The sequence below is a fragment of the Metopolophium dirhodum genome, chromosome 7, assembly GCF_019925205.1.
Source record: "Metopolophium dirhodum isolate CAU chromosome 7, ASM1992520v1, whole genome shotgun sequence".
Lineage (NCBI taxonomy): Eukaryota > Metazoa > Arthropoda > Insecta > Hemiptera > Aphididae > Metopolophium > Metopolophium dirhodum.
Window position 1 is genome coordinate 31684494 of NC_083566.1, and position 18436 is coordinate 31702929.

The window sequence follows — 18436 nt, forward strand, 5'->3', positions numbered from 1 at the left end:
TTTTATGAGTTTTCAATAACCAACTAAAAAAATTCGAAAATTCATACTCGTAGATCAAATAGAAAATATTTAGGTATATTGTACACATTTATTTTTCTTATTTTTTTGGAAATAGTTTAGTGAAAAACATTATGACAATTTGCTTGAACGCTAATATTAATGTAACTTCCACATTACCTATTAGTATTCAATTACAAATATATACTTATATAGCTAGTATTGTATAGGTACTTATCATTAAAAAAATTTATATATATATAATAAATAATTTTCAAACATTAACAATAGTCAATAACCTTTTTGTTTTATATTACGATTTACGATAACTAATATAATATTATGTAAGTACGTACCTATAATTTTCGATACCTAATATATTATGTATAATTGAATAATTCTATAAAAATTAAATTGCTGAAATAAAATATTACGTTTTCTATAATATTTTGATGATAATGTAAATATTATTATTATTATTAGAAGGTGTCACAAGTTTTACTTTTTATATAGATGTTTATATTGAATTTACATTGAATATTGATGCAATATTTAAAAGATTATAAAATAAAAATTAAAAATTATTATCAAACAATAATGATAAGTATATTCAGTGATAAAACCCTCCATTATTTTTGATAACGATGTCTGAGTGTTGATAACGATTAACGTTTGTAAATATTGTAATTTGTAATCTCATTTTTCGAGCAAACACCATGTGCCCATGTCCATATTTTGTATAATTATTAATAATTATTGTATAATTTCACAGACATATAAAGTTCTATGATATAAATTATAAGTATAAAACTTACTTTTTTTAGTTGTTTCATATGACTTCTGTATAATTTACAGTTCCATCAATAACACAGTAATACAAAATGTAAGTTTTAATATTATTATGTATAGTTTTGATAAAATAATCTGTTGTGTGTATCTAATGGTATTTAATCTTTACCGGTTAGTCTTAATATGAAGACCAAATCTTCGGTGAAAACCAGCTCAGAACAACGGTTTGTTTTCAAATCCAGGAAAGCCGAACGTAAAGCTATGCGCCAAATGAAAAAACAGAAGAAAGGACACTTGCAACAAGTGATAACTAAAGAACTTACTGTACAAAAGGTAAATTCCAAAAAGAAATTACCAAAAACTTTAAACACAACTGACTGGCGAGTATTGGATAGAAATAAAGAAAAAGTTGAAGAAATTAAATTACAAAAACAATTTGAGAAAAGTCGTCGTGAGCAAATGAAACATGCTAATGAAGATGAAGATAAAGAGATCAAAAGATTAGCCAAACATTTAAAGTTAGACAAGAAGAAAACGGTTGGAAAATCATTTATTGATGATGGACTTGATTGTATCCTTTTTTTAAAATATTATGTAATTACCTACCTATTTTTATTTTTATTTTTATAGTTTTCATAAATAAAATAAACCTTAATAATTTATAACTAGACTTATTGGATGTGTGTGATCCTGAGACACGTAAGAACTGTTCGTCTTTAAAAGAAAGTTTGATGGATATTGATTCAAATTTTGATGATGATTATAATACTGTTAATGCTTTAAAAAAAAATATTAAAAAAAAAGAGCCAGAAATCAAATCAAAAAAAAAAGTAACGTTTGATTGTTCTGATAACTCTTCTAATGAAGAAACTTTTAATTATGAACATGAAAATGTATCTGATAAAGACATTTTGGATGATGAATTTGAAGACGAAAGTTTATCTGGTGAAGAAACTCTTGATGAAGATTATGATAATGAAAGTATGTCCAACGAAGAACATTTTGATGATGATGATGATGATGCATTTGATTACAACCTTGAAGAAAAATTTGAATATGACAATGAGAAAGAAGAAAATTTGTCTGACAGCGAAACTGATGAAGATGTAGATCTATTAAATAATAAAGATGATACAAAAACTATTAGTACGAAAGAAGATATTTATGGTAGAATAAGGAAATCCGATGGCACTATAGTGGCAAGTTACTTGAATTAAATATTCCCTATTAACAAAATTATTTTTTTTTTATACAAATGTTTTAATAATAGGAACAGTCAATAGCATATATACCTCCACATTTAAGGAAAAAACAAAATGAAGAATCTGAACAGCTTAAACGTCTCAGGCAACAAGTTAAAGGGCTGTTAAATAGATTAGCAGAAACTAATATGCACAGCATTAGTAGACAGGTAAAATACAGACATTTTCATTAATTTTTACAACTTAACTTACCTATTTTAATTATTTACAGATTGAAGACCTTTATCAAGTTAACAGCCGCAATAATATGAACGAAACACTATATAAATGTATAACTGATGCTATAGTACGTTCAGAATGTGTATCACCATACAGAATTATTGTAGAAAGTAGCACATTAATAACCGTTCTCCATACAAATGTTGGAAGTGAAATAGGTAACTAAAATAATCTTTATTTTATAAATTAAACACATTAAGGAAGAAGTGGTCAATTTAAAATAGTATGAACATTTTTGACTTAAGAGGATGGCAGTGCACTATTTGTTTTCTCTCTGGCCCATGCACAACATAGACAAAAAACAATTATGCAGAATCATTTTTTGCTATGTTTTTAAGTAATCTTAGAGTAAAATCACCTATTACAAAAAAGATAGAGAGTAATATTTTTGAGGGAATGACATAACAATATTTAGACAAATTGTTATGTCATTCCATCAAAAATATTTTTCTCTATCTTTTTTGTAATGTATGATTTTACTCTAAAATTAATTAAAAACATAGAATAAATGATTCTGCGTAATTGCGTTTTGTTTATGTTGCACGTGGGCCAGAGAGAAAAAACAAATACTGCACATCCTCCTAATTATTGTAAATAATAATCGCACAAAATTGATGTAAGTTTACCATACCTAATACATCATATATTATGTTATAGCTGTTTTCACGTTAAAATTATTCTTACCTAGGTTAACGCGTATCAATAGCGTGTATTTATTTGTATCCAATCGTTTTTGTCTCCCTCAAATATATACTTTGTTGTTGAGACCTTAATTAAGTTAAATTATTTATATTTAGTGAAAAAATAATATTCAATTGTATTAACTTTTAGGTGCATTTTTTTTACAAAGTTTGGCAACTAAATTAAATATACTTATTGAGTGTAATGATATAAAAGTTGAAGATAAAGAATTAGATAATATTGTACTATTGTTGTGTTGTCTGTATGCTTTTAAAGTAAGTAAAAAATTAGTATCATAATATTTAATATATTTTTAATATATATTTGATTACAAACTTTATTGAAATTTATATACAGTAGAATGCCGATTATCCAGACTAATTAATGTCAAGGATATCCGGATAATAGACCATACATAATAATATACTCAATACATACTGAAATACCGACGTTGCGGCGATGACCGATAATCAGCGATCGATAATAAATTAAATTTGTATGGAATAGTAAAATTTTTATATAGGTATAAACATTATACATATTAAAACAGCAGATATCCAATCTACGATGACAATTACATGGAATAACAAAATACAATTACGAGTTATTAAATTACATTTTTCTTTTTTTTGCTTGTCTGGTTGATTGGCGTTCTACAGTATTTATTTATTTCTGAAAAAATATTTTGTTTTATTATTTATTAAGTAAGTTGCTATATGCGAGAACAATGAAGTTAAGTAGGTACAATATATTAATGTTGATATTACATTGCTTAAAAAATATGCATCAATAAATAAGGCATATACAAATGTAATATTACTAAATATTCAATTATGTACTCAATATGTGAAGCAAAATGTATGGTGACATATTTTACCACACGAACCAGCTATTGCCATCTTAGTTTGATGTTTCTGCTTTTGTACATTCTATTACACATTTATATGTATTTCGATTAATGGTAACTGGTATTTTTTGGTATTTTTTTTTATTTATTTTTTTGTGGCTTACAATCCTAATTAAAATATTCAGAGTAATATGCTGTTTATTATTTAATACAACTGCTAATAATTGAATAAGATATGAAATTGTATATGTGTATCTAATAATAATAATCATCGTAAATTAATGTAAACACATAATTTTAATTGTAATATTTATATTTTTTTCAATTAAGTTATTCTAATTACTTAATATTATTCTAGGTATTCCATGGCGGTTTTATTTTTGAAATTTTAGACAAACTACTTATTAAGTTTGAAGAAAAACATATTGATCTAATTCTTAGTATTTTAAGAACTATAGGATTTAACCTTAGAAAAGATAATCCTACATTAATAAAAAAGTTGTTACTAGACATACAAAAAAAAAGTTCAGATACTTGTGAAACAACAATAAGGTACAATTAGAGTATTTCTTTTTTTTTTGTAAACATTATTTTGTATTTTTTTTAATATGTAAAATACTAAAAACGCATAATTTATGATTGTATTTTAAAATTTTATGTTTTCAGCTCTAGGGTAAAATTTATGTTGGAAATTCTGTCAGCAATAAAAAATAATAATGTAAATAAAATACCTACTAGTTCAGAACAATGTTACTCAACATACATTGACCAAGTACAAAAAGTTATACGTACTTACTACAAATATAATAAAACTCCAGCAGAATTAACTATATCCTATGAAGATTTACTTAATGGTTGGTGTATTATTTTTAATTTTACCTCCTTATTAAAGAATTATAACACAATCAAAATAATGTATACATTTTTTACTTTTGTTGAAATTATTAGCTGATAATAAAGGTCGTTGGTGGATTGTTGGTTCAGCGTGGAAGGGTGATGAACAGAAAAATAATATTAACTTACAGAAAAAAGACATGTACGATAAAAAACTACTGGATATGGCAAAAAAATATCGGATGAATACTGATACAAGGAAAAATATATTTTGTATTTTATTCACTGCTGAGGTATACTAATTATTAATGTTTACTTTGTATTAAAAAAATCTTGTTATTATAAAACTATTAATTTAAAATTCTGGTTCCTAGGACTATTTGGATGCTTTTAACAAACTTGTTCGATTAGGTCTAAAAGGTCTTCAACAAGAAGAAATTGTCAGCGTCTTAATTCATTGTTTATTAGTTTATAAAGTGTATAATCCATTTTTTGCTTATGTTGCACAACAATTGTGTCAATCCAATAGAAAATATCAAGTAACTATAACTAAAAATATGTAATCTAACTATTATCAATTATGAAAATTACTTTTAGGCATTTTTTAAAAAATCCATAAATGTGCGTTTAGAAGAAATTGACAATTTGAAAAAAAATCAAATACCAATTCTGGCATCATTTTTAGCACAAATGTTGCGCAATCATTCACTCCCTATCACTATTTTAAAAGTAATATTGAAATACAACTTTTTAAAGTTCCTAATACATAAATGTAATAAATTATTGTTTGTTAGAATGTTGACTGGGGAAGCCTGAACAAACTGATGGTGAGTTTTGTTCGTCAGACTTTAATTAAAGTATTACAAGATAGTGATGAAGAAGAAACCTCCAATATATTTCTAAAAGCATCAAAAAATCCTACTTTGCAGTTTTTCCGTGAAGGTCTTACATTATTTTTAAGTCATTTCCTTATTAAAAATGCTTCAAAAGACATCAGTGACAATAAATTAGAATTGTTAACAAACAGAGTAAAAGTTGCACAAGCCGCATTAAACCGCTGCTAATGTGTGCATGCGTGGACTACACGCATCTGGAAGCCCTGTTTTGCTCTAATTGGATTTAAACTTACTAATGTCATTAAACATATTGTTTATGATTCACTGTATTCTCGTCTTTTGTGAACGTAACATTTCATTATTTTATATTGTTATTAGTTAAATATAATGCCTCCAAAAGATCCGGAATTAATTGCTCTTAGAAAAGAACTAGAAGATTTAATTGCCAAATGTCAGGTAATAACACATGTTCACTTGTTAAACTGTATATATATTTTTATATATAAACATATTTGTTGTGTCATGTTAGTTTTAATTTTTTAAATAAAAGTACATTATATTTTAACTTGCATATTTTATACATTTTTACTAATGATTTTGAATTTTGCTTATCAATATTGTATTTTTTGTTTATATTTTTTAAACAAGTAACAAAATAATGAGATACTATTTGAACATATCATACCTAATAAATTAAAATAATACTACAAACATGTTTAGTTATAGGATAAAAATCCCTTTAACCCTTCAAGGAAATATTGCTCAGATTTTAAGATTGTGTAATGTTTATATACTGTATTAAATTTACAAAATTTAAAAATAATAATTATATGTTTAAAATTTTAAAGAAATAATAAGTTATAACCTACTAATGTAAATAAAAATTAACCACTATAAATGTGTAAGTACTGTCAGTATAAGGTATTAAAAAGTTTTTACATACTAAGGTTTCATATTGTACAAGATAGAAAACTATTGATTTTTACTAATGTCTACATATATTATGTAGACATAATATTATTATCATTAATTTTAAGAATTATAAACCGTCCTTATGATTTCTTCATAAAAACATAGTTGTCACAGTTTGAGACATGCTTCGTGATTTTTCTTTGCTATATTCTTCTTTTGTAAATAGGCATATTATATTAGGTGTATCATATATACCTATTATACTTATTATCACACTGACTGCCCTGTCTGTGTGGTGGAAATTAATTTCAATGTCATAATTTGAACTATACAGTAAATTAAATTAATATACCTACTCAATAGTTCTATTACATTCTAAGTCCCACTATATTTATTGACTAAACTCTAAAGCCTATTAGGTTGTTAAGGTCAAACCACTATATATTCCTATATGCACATTTATACTGTGGTCATATTTTACATTTCATTTCATGCCTAACTTATGTACTAAAAGACAAGAAAAATGTCTAAGAAATACGACTTGATACACTAATAGTATTACAAGACTGAAAATTGTTTTTAAACAAAAATCTATTTGTACTATTTAAATGCACATATATGGCGTTATTGCGATTGATGCAAGTCGTAAATAAAACGACCTATATCTATATATCTAATGTTATACTTCTTTAAATATCAGTCTGTGCGTGACGAAAATGTAATTTATCAGACAGTTGGGCAACCATAATACTTATGAAATAAAAATAATATTACGAAGCAACATAAATAACACCTATTTCCATTGGCGCAAATAGGGGGGGGGGGACTTAGTCCCCTCAAATGTCGGTCAAGTCTCCCCAGTTCAAAATCTAGTAATTAGTACTAATTTTTATATTCTGTGGTACTAAGCAATATGGCTATGGAGAGGGGGGCTTGAGTCCCTCCCAAAAACTTTAGTCAATTTGCACCTATGCCTATTTCAATTTTTTTTTTTTTTGATGCTGTAGTTTACTGTTAATTGCTATCAAATGTTATCTGTTCTTATAAAATTTACCAAAAATGTACCTATTCAATGTATCACAAATGCTCTAAAAATGAAATAGGCATAGGCGCAAATTAAAAGTTTTGTTTTTAAGTTCTTTGATGAATGAAACAAATTTTGTACTTGGAAAACAATGTTCTATAACATTCGGAAAAAATGCAATTTGTGTTTTCCAAGAGTCTGATTTTTAAGGGGCGCAGTATAGACAATTCATAAGGCAATTAATTTTTTTTTTAATTTAATACAACTTGGAAACTATTAGATAAATATTCAGATCGCATTGTGAGGCGTGAGAAAAATATGTCGAGGTGCACAATATTTATAGGTAGGTAGGTCGTAAGTAGTTTAGGTACCTACATCATATGATGTTAGTAAGACCGTAAAGTGGACGAAGATTATTTTAAAGTGCATGCTTTAATGTTTACTGTTTTAGTATTTCCTTGTAAGGCTATAAATTATACAAACATTTTTTTAATTAAAAATTGAAATGTTATAGCAATAATTAAACTTATGTAGGTATAGTTAGCCACATGTTGTAATAAGTTTTCTACTTATCAATATTGTTTATGAATATAATTGACTTTAACGATACCTATCTAACTTGAGAAAATCAATCAGTCCTTTTTGTTAAAATTATAATGTACACATAGATTATAGATGCAGGTATACGTAATTTTATTTTTATTAATTAACGATCAAATCATCCTTAAAGTGAAGAGGAAAAAAATGAATTAAACATTTTTGGTAATTTTAGTAGTTTTAATAAAAATCAAATAGTGGGATGGAAGAACAATGAAATATGTCACTCCAGATCATAGAGACTACTTATATGTCTATCCTACGGCCTACGGTTGCCTACGCCGCGCTGTTCGCGTACTTAGTTATTAAATATATTTTAACACTACCTAATATATCTACCTACCAATTGGCACGACTTAACATTAACCTTTATTGTACATTGAGGATTAAGGAATATAATAAATAGGCTTTATCTTTGGCATGATGAAAGACTGCCCTTGAATGTGAGCTCGTTTACATTGTTTCCTTGTTTATAATTCGTTATTGAAGTGTATTGATTATTGAATATAATATTTGTAAATATGTAAATGTTCCTCAAAATGTTCCCCACTTTAACCACTTGTATATCATTTACTACAAAATATTTGTTATTTTCAATTTTTTATGTAGGTATACGCGTCTTACAAATTGCGCACTAATGTTAGGAAAAAAAACAATATTTTTAATTTGATTATTTCTTGAAGAGAAACGTCAAACGTGCGAACATTTTTCCAGCTCCCGACGTTTCGTAAATTTGCGCTTTAACCACCTGTGATCTGTATTGCTCAAATAGTATATTAATTCTTTAATCTCTACCACTGTCTTATGTTATACAGGTTTTTTATATTTTTATTATTTGTGTTATCAATATTACTTGAATGTACTCGATAGTCGATGTGTAGGATGACTGCAGTGTCGTATAAGTTTCCACACCACCTATTACTTGTTAAACAACATAATATCACATCGCCCATGTTGTTTAAAAGCATGAGGTATTACACGTGGCGCGTTTTTTTTATTGTGGTGTCCCCTGTAGGCCTAATCCACATCGTAAGCGAAAACACACGAACGCCAGTCGATTACAATAATATTGTAATTTTCAATATCGGTTCAGCGAAGACTGCACTTCTCGCGTAGATATAAAATAATAATATGCGTTTTATACGTCAATAAAACATAATATTTCAATATAAATAAATAAATATCGAATTTTACGTTTAATAGTTTTTAATTTATAATTTTTAATTTTATCGCAGCACGGCATTTGCGCAATTTCGGCCTACTAGCGTTGAATTTTAATTGTGTTTCAGCCTCTGGAAAGTCGAGCTAGGCGGTTGGCTCTGGCCTTTGAGGGATTTGTATTTGTCGCATAGTATTATAATAACTCCAAGAGGAGTAAAAATGAGTTAAAATATTGCTGGTTTTATAACATCCGTGTGACGGGGCTGGGAATAATGAATTATTCTAACTTATATACCACTTCTTAGGTATATAAATTAAAATAGTTCATGTATAATAGTTGAGTATAATAACAACAGTAAAGTTTTAAATTATTAAAAGATGATTTACCCCGATACTTATTTAAAATTCAACACTGTCCTAATATTATACCTAACTATAACTATATTATTATTATGTTTATCATATTTTCATTATATAATATATACCTATTGGATTTTATTGATTATTATTTAGAAACCACCAAAGTAATATTTCTAAGTCTCCAACCACTCACTATTCCTATTAGACTTCTCTATCCAACCTTTCTGAAATGTTGCGAAACTCATTCATAAACATTTTTTAACGGTCCTGAAACAAAGTGTTTATTTTGTGTGTGATAGTGGTTGTGTTTTGGGGATGAAATGGTAAGGGGGCGACAATATTATATAAATACATTTTACAAAATATATAAAATCATGTTACTTGGTTTAGGCATTCATAGTTTATAGCTTAGCAGTGTCAGCCATGACTTACTTATATCAAAATAATTCCTTACTGTCACTTGGACTCAATAACTTTTCCAGTTTTCCATAAAGCTTGATGGTGTTGAAACATTGTAGGTGCATAAAACTATTTTAGATCTATGCTCTGCAGAGAGATATCCTTCGTTAATAATTTTGCATTCATTGTTGATGTGTGCGTCTATGAATCTAAAAAGTTTAATGGTTTTATGTTGAAAACAAAAAGAACCTATACTTCAAGAACGAAAAGAAACTAAAGAAATAAAAAAGAATTTAGGAAAACAAAAATTAGAACAGTGATCGGAAAAATATAAATATTATTTACGAAAGTAAAAACTGATGTATATTATACAAATGTATTTTGAACAAAATTAAAACGGTACCTAATGCATCATTAAGAAAATGAATAACTAGGTAGGTAGCATAGGTACTATTATAGTTAGCCAGCATATCTATTATTTATTAAAATATTAAAATGAATCGGTTATTTTCTCAACTATTGACTTATTAAATCTTAAATTACTATTTTCACAAATTAATATTATACCCATATATATTTTTTTAAGATTAGGATTTTGTTTTTTTTTTATTTTGGCAAATTCAGTTTTTTTGGCCGGTGTTGTCTTATTGGTAAGTCTGAATGATGTTTTAATGTTTTATAATACGATGAAATTTAAATTGTACCATAAACCATTATACCAATTTTTTAAGCTTACAACTTAAAATACCTGTATAATAGAAAAATATCTATAAATTAGAAATAGTAAATTAAAAAAATTATTTAATTTACCGACTCCACCATACTAAATATTTTGGAATGGTATTTTTCTTTAATTTTCATTGTTCAAATTTCTGAATGTCAATACTTAACATTATCTTATTACTTTGATTATAGCAAGACCAAAAAAGCAAACAAGACAAAACCATTGAAGAAATATCTAATGGAATGGCTGATGTGCCAAAGTGCAAATTGGCCACTAAGAAAATGCTCAAAGGACATATTAATAAAGTGAACTCTGTCCACTATAGCGGCGATAGTAGGTAAAATAAAAATGAAATAATAACCAAAACATAATACAAAATATCTATACTACCGTAGTACCGCTTTCGGCATCTAAATTATAATTTATAATGAATAAAACACTCACGTGATGTCGTCCTAGTGCAGTAATGTTATTTACAGACATGCTGTTTCCGGATCGCTGGACGGCAAACTTATCATATGGGACACATGGACCGGTAATAAAGTACAAGTTATACCATTACGTTCAGCCTGGGTTATGTCTGTGGCCTTTGCACCGACGGGCAATTTTGTCGGTTAGTATATAGATACCATAGTATTATATTAACCAGGCGTCGAATACTTATTCCAATTTCCAAGTGGAGCGATGGCTCTACTTATTTTTATTTCGGTGGGTCGTGGGTGGGTGTGCAGTGGCCTGAGGTTCATAAAACGTATTGAGGACTTGAAGGCGAATAAATATAAAAACATATATAATATGATTATGATACATGACGACGAAAAGTAATAAACTCGAAACGATGACGCCATAATATTGATTTCAAATTTTACTCTAACATAAAAATGTGTGTTCTACAGCTTGTGGAGGGATGGATAATATGTGCACTGTTTACGACTTAAATAATCGTGATTCGAACGGAGGAGCAAAAATGATACGTGAATTATTGGGTTACGAGGGTTTTCTGTCGTCGTGTCGATTTGTCGACGATAAAACCCTAATCACCGGATCTGGAGACATGAAACTGTAACTATTACGCACCTATATTTAAACATTTATTACATAAACGTATTGCCATGCTTACTTGTACATGGTATATGGACGTATAGTACCTATATACGTAAAATCATCTATTTTTATAGACATGATATAATATAGTAGGCATATATATGTTAATATGCACCCTATAGTAGAAATCAGTTCAAATTACAAGTTTAACTATTTGGATTTTATTCTATTTATTGCACGTGTGTCATGTGACTATACGTATATATTAATGTATTATGCAAATGTTATTAATGTGTTCGTGTTCTTATTGTACAGTTGTATGTGGGACTTAGAAGCTGGTAAAAGAACAAATGAAGTAGAAGCCGCTCACTGTGGAGACGTCGTGTCCTTGTCATTGGCACCGGAGGACCAAAATATTTTCGTGACGGGCAGCGTGGACAAGACTTGTAAATTATGGGACCGCAGGGAACTGAAGTGCAAACAAATGTTTTTCGGACACGAGGCTGACGTGAATTCTGTTTGTGTATGTATCACCGTATTAATAACCTATATTATGTTTACGGACATAATTGAAAAAAGGCGAACAAGTGGATATACCACCCTGATGTACAGTAGTTGTAAAGCATGTCGTTGGCCGCTGTAATGAATGTGTCATATTGAAATTCAATGATAAATCATTGTATACGAAAAACGGTTCTGAGCGGAGCTGTTGTGTCACTAGTGTATTAATTGTGTATAATTTAATAATTAAAAAAAAATTTACAAAAATCAAAAATATCTTATGGCTTTAAAAAGAGTAACTTTCCGGTTAACTTTTTAAAAATCGATTTTTTTCAAATATTTGTTTTGCGTAAAAATTACCACTTTTATTTACTTTTTTGTTTTTCTTGTCGCTTTTTCAAAGTTAAAATCCCGATCCCTCAAAAGTAACCAACTAATAGTAACCTATCAGAAAAGATGATGATCTCAAAAATCGGAGCATTTTACTAAACGATGACGAGAGACAAGAAAAAAAACACCCATCGTTCTAAATATAATTCATTCAATCGTTCCGCTCAGAATCTAAAATGATTATTAATCATTATGAAAAAATAAAAATAAATAAAAATGGACCTGTGCTTTGTTGTAGTTTCATAACAGTGGATACGGATTTTCTACAGCTTCGGAGGACAAGTCCGCACGTCTATACGATATTAGGTCTGATCAACAAATTGCTATGTACAAACCACCAAATTCCACTTCAGGATTCACTTCGTGTGGTCTATCGGTGTCTGGTAGGTTTCTGTTGGCTGGTAGCGACGATAACTCGGTTCATGTGTGGGACACGATGAAAGTCCAACACAATGGTAAGTGTGTTAATAATCTATTACCTTAATATGTATATTACAATATGATATATTAATCGAAAATTATGAGTCATAACAAGATTAATCTACGATGCCGTGAGTTTGATAAATAAATGTTGGTGAACAAATAAATTTAAATCAGGACAATCTGGTTAGATGCTTATTTTAAAACGGCAACCGCAGGTGATACTACAATAGTATTTGCCCTTTATTCTTTAACACCAGTCGCGCAACTTTAGGAAGTTAATTTATTTAAATAATATTACCATAACCTGGCCCAAATATTTTTTTTTAATCCAGTTACCGCCAACGGCTATAATATGAATGTGTATATCTAATTTTAAAACACTCGGGATATCGTACCTACGACTTGCACCTATACGTGCCTTGCGCCTATACTGGCCACCACAAAATACTAAAATATTCGGGAGTCGGGGCTATGAAAGGGATCTCATATTTTTTTTAACGAGTAAGAGTTTCTCAAAAGTCTGATGTTTAGATTAGTCCTGAAACCTATATTCATCTCAAAGTGCAGCCATGATAATACTATAAACTATATTATGATGCCCCTAATAAATAATTATATACATATATTTAAGGGGGACACATGGGCCTCGTGCCCCCCCCACCATTCACCGTATTTTATATTTTTTTTATTACTGAAAGTATTAACTTCTCTTACTAATTAAATGTTATGTTTCTATCAAACGCATGTATATTGGTTATTTGGTTGTAATTTATGACATTATATTGAGATAGAAAATATGAGTTATCACTGTTATAACTATGTATAATTTGATATTTTTCTTTGTGCCCTCACCCCGCAAGACATTCCTAAATACACCCCTGATAATATACAATAATATGTATTGCTGGCTTACAGGTACTTTGAACGGACACGAAAACAGAGTGACTTCACTGAGTGTATCGCCGAATGGTATGTCCGTGGTCACAAGTTCCTGGGACATGAACGTACGTGTTTGGGTTTAAACGTGGAAACTGTTATGAAACCTATATGATCACCTAATACGAATAGTGTTAATTTCACCTAACTATAGGTAGATACAATAATATAACATAATATATGTATTATATATATATAGTTACACTATACAATTATTGTATTCGTTTAAACAATTAAAATCCAATCAAATGATGTTTTGTAAAATATCAGAAAACTGTTTAATAGCATGCTTATTCAACGATAACGCGACCGTAATACATTTCATCATTGTCACGCTTTCCATCCTCTCTAGTCTCTACTTTAGTGAATATAATTATATGGTATTGCGAAAAAATAAAATAAAATCTTTCATTGTACCTATTTGTAACTATTAACTGTCAGTTTATAGTGTGTTAAAGTCGTGTTACTGTTACACAGTGTTATTTTTTTTTAAATATTGAATACAATACATTTATTAAGTGAAGTATTATGATTTTAAGTTGTATTAATTTTTGTTTATTTCTTCCCGTTTATATTAACTTCATAATTTATTTTGGTCAGTATTGGTTCATAATATTACAGATATTTATTCATTAAGCATAAATTTTATCTTAAGTGAATAATTATTAATTATAATGTTAAATATTAATTATTATTTAATATTGAAGTAGGTATATACTATATAATATTATGTAACCATGATATAACCAACTATAGTGATGTATCTAACACTTAAACACTGTATTTACTCATCGCCCGATGGTAGGTATGTCGTATGTACCTATTTTCATTGTATGTTATCCATTATTATCAATTTACCTATTTACATAGGTAATTCTTTGAAAGATTCACATTAATTTTCTCAAAAAGGTTTATTACGTTTTTGAATTAAGCAGAATATTTTGCTAACATTTTCAATATATATAAATCGAATTAAGATGAGTAATTAATTAATCATATAATATATAACTTATAAGTTATAATTATTTAAAGTAGGTACTAATGAGTGATGGGAAGAATAGTGGAATGTAGAATATATATTTTGCGGGGACTAGCTGTACTATTTCACTCCGCTATAATTAGGTGAAACTTTGAATGTAACCTTATTAAACTACTCTATTTAAATTCAATTTTTATGTAATTATTGGAATTGTAAGAAAATCAATATGCTTACTGCTTAAGAATTTTATGACGTTAAAAAATAAAAATGTATGGTACCTATTATTCAAACAAGTAAAAATATATATTTTTGCAGAAACGTTGTTTTGTAATGACTTCAAATTATGTAAAGGAAAATATTTACAAAAACTTTAATTGTTTTAGAGAAAATTAGTGTTTACCTTTAAAATTACCTTGCCCCTTAGATACTTATATAATATAATATCTATAATAGGTATAGACTGTCTTATAAATTAATAAATTAATAGGTATATATAATATATTATGTCCATCTTGATTTATGGTTTCTGTGTAGCATATTATTTATACCTATATCTAATTAACGAAATAAGTACTTAGGTACTTCTAGGTACTTCGTAGTTTCTTACATATAATAGCGGTGTATATTCGTATATAAGGCCATAGAAGGGGGAAAAACCTGTATTGAAATTTCAGATTTATTTAAAACATACCTATATCATAAATCATAATGTATGTAATATGTATAGGGTTTTAAAATTTCATGAATTTTTCATGAAATATTTCATTTTGATGAAAAATAAAAATAAAATGCTTATTATACCTATAAGTTTATAGTCGTCAACTTCTAAGTGAATATTTTTAAAAGTTGGTTTATTGTATGAAACAAAAACAATATGTAACATATTTACATATAATTTATAAGTTGTTTAACAAATCTATAATAGTTATAACAAACTATATGATCTAAGTATTAAATAATGAGCCCAGAGAACCTTCACATCACTCAGCCACATATACACACATATTATACGACTTTTGTACACTTTATAATTACTAAAAATACACTATTATTTCATTAATTATTGGAATTGACTTCAACATTATTTCGAACCATTTGGATCGCCTTGATGTACAACAATATTTTAAAACTCATGTAAAAAAATGTTTTTATTCTCAAAATAATGCCGGGAATATTTTTCAGCACTATAAAATATAGAATATACAAATATGAAATAATAAATCAACAAAAATAATATGTTTTTCTTTAATTCTAAGTGTGTAATCAATTTATTGTTTCTAATCATCTATAACCGAACACGTTTAAAAGAAGAAAAAATATTTTTCATTGAAATATTTCAAGAACAGTGAAATTTTCAATTTTGAAATATATCAATTGAAAAATTTCAAATTTCAAACCCTAAATATGTATATGTCATAATTATATCCCCCGACGGCCCGACGTCTTAAAAAATGTAATTGATCTATTGTGAAAATAATATTCCTATACCCGCCACAGCCGGCGTACCTACTAGCTACTACCTACATAATGTAAATAATGCGTCATTATTTCTATACTTAACATTTTAGAACATAATAATTACAAGTAGGAGATCGCTACCCAACTGCTTATGGAAGAGGTACCTTTTCAATTTAAGTTACCTAATACAACAATTCACTAATATTTTTCAAACATTTTATAAGTACTATAAGGCTATAAAATAACATTTTCCTTTGTGTCCCTCTCTTTATTTTATTCAGGTGATTTCTCAATGAAAGCACTTTTAGTTCGTTCTGGAACCATAGCTCAATTACCCCTATATACAAATCCAACTTTCAAAACTACAGGCCTATCTCAATTCTTGGTCATATTTCGAAATTATTTGAATCTCTTGTTCTTATTGATACAATTTAACACGTTGTTTTGACTGGGTAATTAGTGGGTAAATTCATACAGAAAAATATTCGATGTTCGAATTTTTTTTATCAGTTTGGAAATCGTACGATTTTATTTCAAATTTTTCAATTACAAACGATTTATACTTGATGATAATGAATATTGAATATAATATTTAACCTACGTGAAGTTAGCCCACCCACTTTAAATCTCACTTTTTAATTTTGTATAGTTGGTGTTTTTATTCTAACACCAAAAATGAGCGAGGTATACTCAGACTGAGTAAACGCGTTTTGTTTATTTCGTACGTGTGTAAGACGGAGACAACACATGCGGGTGTGACGTCCTCTTAAGGCCCGGGTTAGCAAGCGTATGCGTCCTTAAACAGTTAAATTTCGGCCGAATACCGCCAACTGGAGCGTCTGGAGCCTATATTATGATCGTATAGAACATGATAAACATCATGCCATAATTTGAGTGTCTCCAACATTTTTTTTTTTATGGCAGGCTGAATCTGAGATACCTACCAGCTACGGTTACCTAGTACCTACATTTCAGAATCGCGGGCCATAATATTGTTTGGGGGAGGGTAGCGAATAATTATTTTATTATTTTACTCCACCACAATTTAACAAATAAAAAAATTATGTATTATTTTCTTTTTATTGGATTTGACTGACTATAACATATTGTACTGCGATATTAATTTGAGCTTTGATTTCAGAGTATGTTGAGATGTGGTTATTTGAGTGTGCAGCTTCTTTTGCTGCTTTATCTGCCATTTCATTACCTTCTATATTATCATTGTGTCCTTGTAGTCTGTACCCAAATAAAGGTGATGTTACTGGTAGATCCAGAGCTTAATTTTGGCGAAGGCATGGGGGGACAAGAGTACAAAAAGTAGAAAAATTGGCTAAACACGGAGTAAGACATAGGGAAACTACCACGATTGGTGGGGGGGAATGCCCCCTTGCCCTCTCTGCTGGATCCGCCACTGTCCGGGCTTGGATGTTAGTACCATTATGCATTAATTTACTGGTTTCTTCTTGTATGAGTTTGGCTATATCTAAAGGGCTTATTGTGTTTTCTAAGACCTAAGTTAGTAATTTAAGTGATTACCTATAGGTACTCAATGAGTCTGTGAGTATTATGCTGTTTGTAAAGACTAAAGGTTTTCTCTTGTATTCCAATGAAGTCAATTGTTTTGAATATAGCTACCTATTGCTTCGAATGAATAATATAATATAGAGCATTCATTAGGTAGTCTGTATATCACAAGAGTGTACGATTGCAATACCTACCCCTTTTCTGTTTTTTATGCATCTGGGTAAAACATAATATTATTACAATATTTTGTCATTTTAATATATGTGTCTAGGCGTCTAGCCGTCTGGGATGTCTTTTAAATAGGTAGACTTTGTATGTTTTTGGGTCCGAATTTTTTTTCTTGTGCAGGGATAGCTCGGATTTATTATATAGCTTCATTATAATATTCTTAATCGGCCCGAACCGTTTTAAGGTTGAAAACCCCTAGTCGCTATTATAATATCATATTGATGGTCAGATTGTTCTATAGTGTTCTACATTATCATCCGTCATACGTCATTTATCGTAACGAGCAATTATTTATTATATTATAAATAAAA

At 28.5% G+C, this 18436-nt stretch overlaps 2 protein-coding genes across 3 annotated transcripts; both read left to right on the forward strand.

The window, feature by feature from the left end:
• Positions 1–683: 683 nt before the first annotated feature.
• LOC132948898 (nucleolar MIF4G domain-containing protein 1 homolog) lies at positions 684–6030 on the forward strand. 2 transcript variants are annotated; one of them, XM_061019584.1, is made up of 12 exons: positions 684–880; positions 963–1357; positions 1456–1985; positions 2057–2197; positions 2260–2425; positions 3099–3223; positions 4154–4347; positions 4462–4649; positions 4744–4922; positions 5004–5168; positions 5227–5358; positions 5424–6030. In XM_061019584.1, exons 2-12 carry the CDS (start codon positions 970–972, stop codon positions 5691–5693), a joined length of 2478 nt encoding a protein of 825 aa, XP_060875567.1. In that variant the 5' UTR covers positions 684–880; positions 963–969; the 3' UTR covers positions 5694–6030. The 2 variants fall into 2 exon arrangements, with proteins under 2 accessions (XP_060875567.1, XP_060875568.1); XM_061019585.1 differs by lacking the exon at positions 684–880 and having other exon boundaries at positions 988–1119; positions 1182–1357.
• Positions 5786–15722, forward strand: LOC132948899 (guanine nucleotide-binding protein subunit beta-2). Its single transcript, XM_061019586.1, has 7 exons — positions 5786–5921; positions 10834–10979; positions 11122–11255; positions 11539–11704; positions 12002–12209; positions 12816–13032; positions 13916–15722. Exons 1-7 carry the CDS (start codon positions 5853–5855, stop codon positions 14020–14022), a joined length of 1047 nt encoding a protein of 348 aa, XP_060875569.1. The 5' UTR covers positions 5786–5852; the 3' UTR covers positions 14023–15722.
• Positions 15723–18436: the final 2714 nt, after the last annotated feature.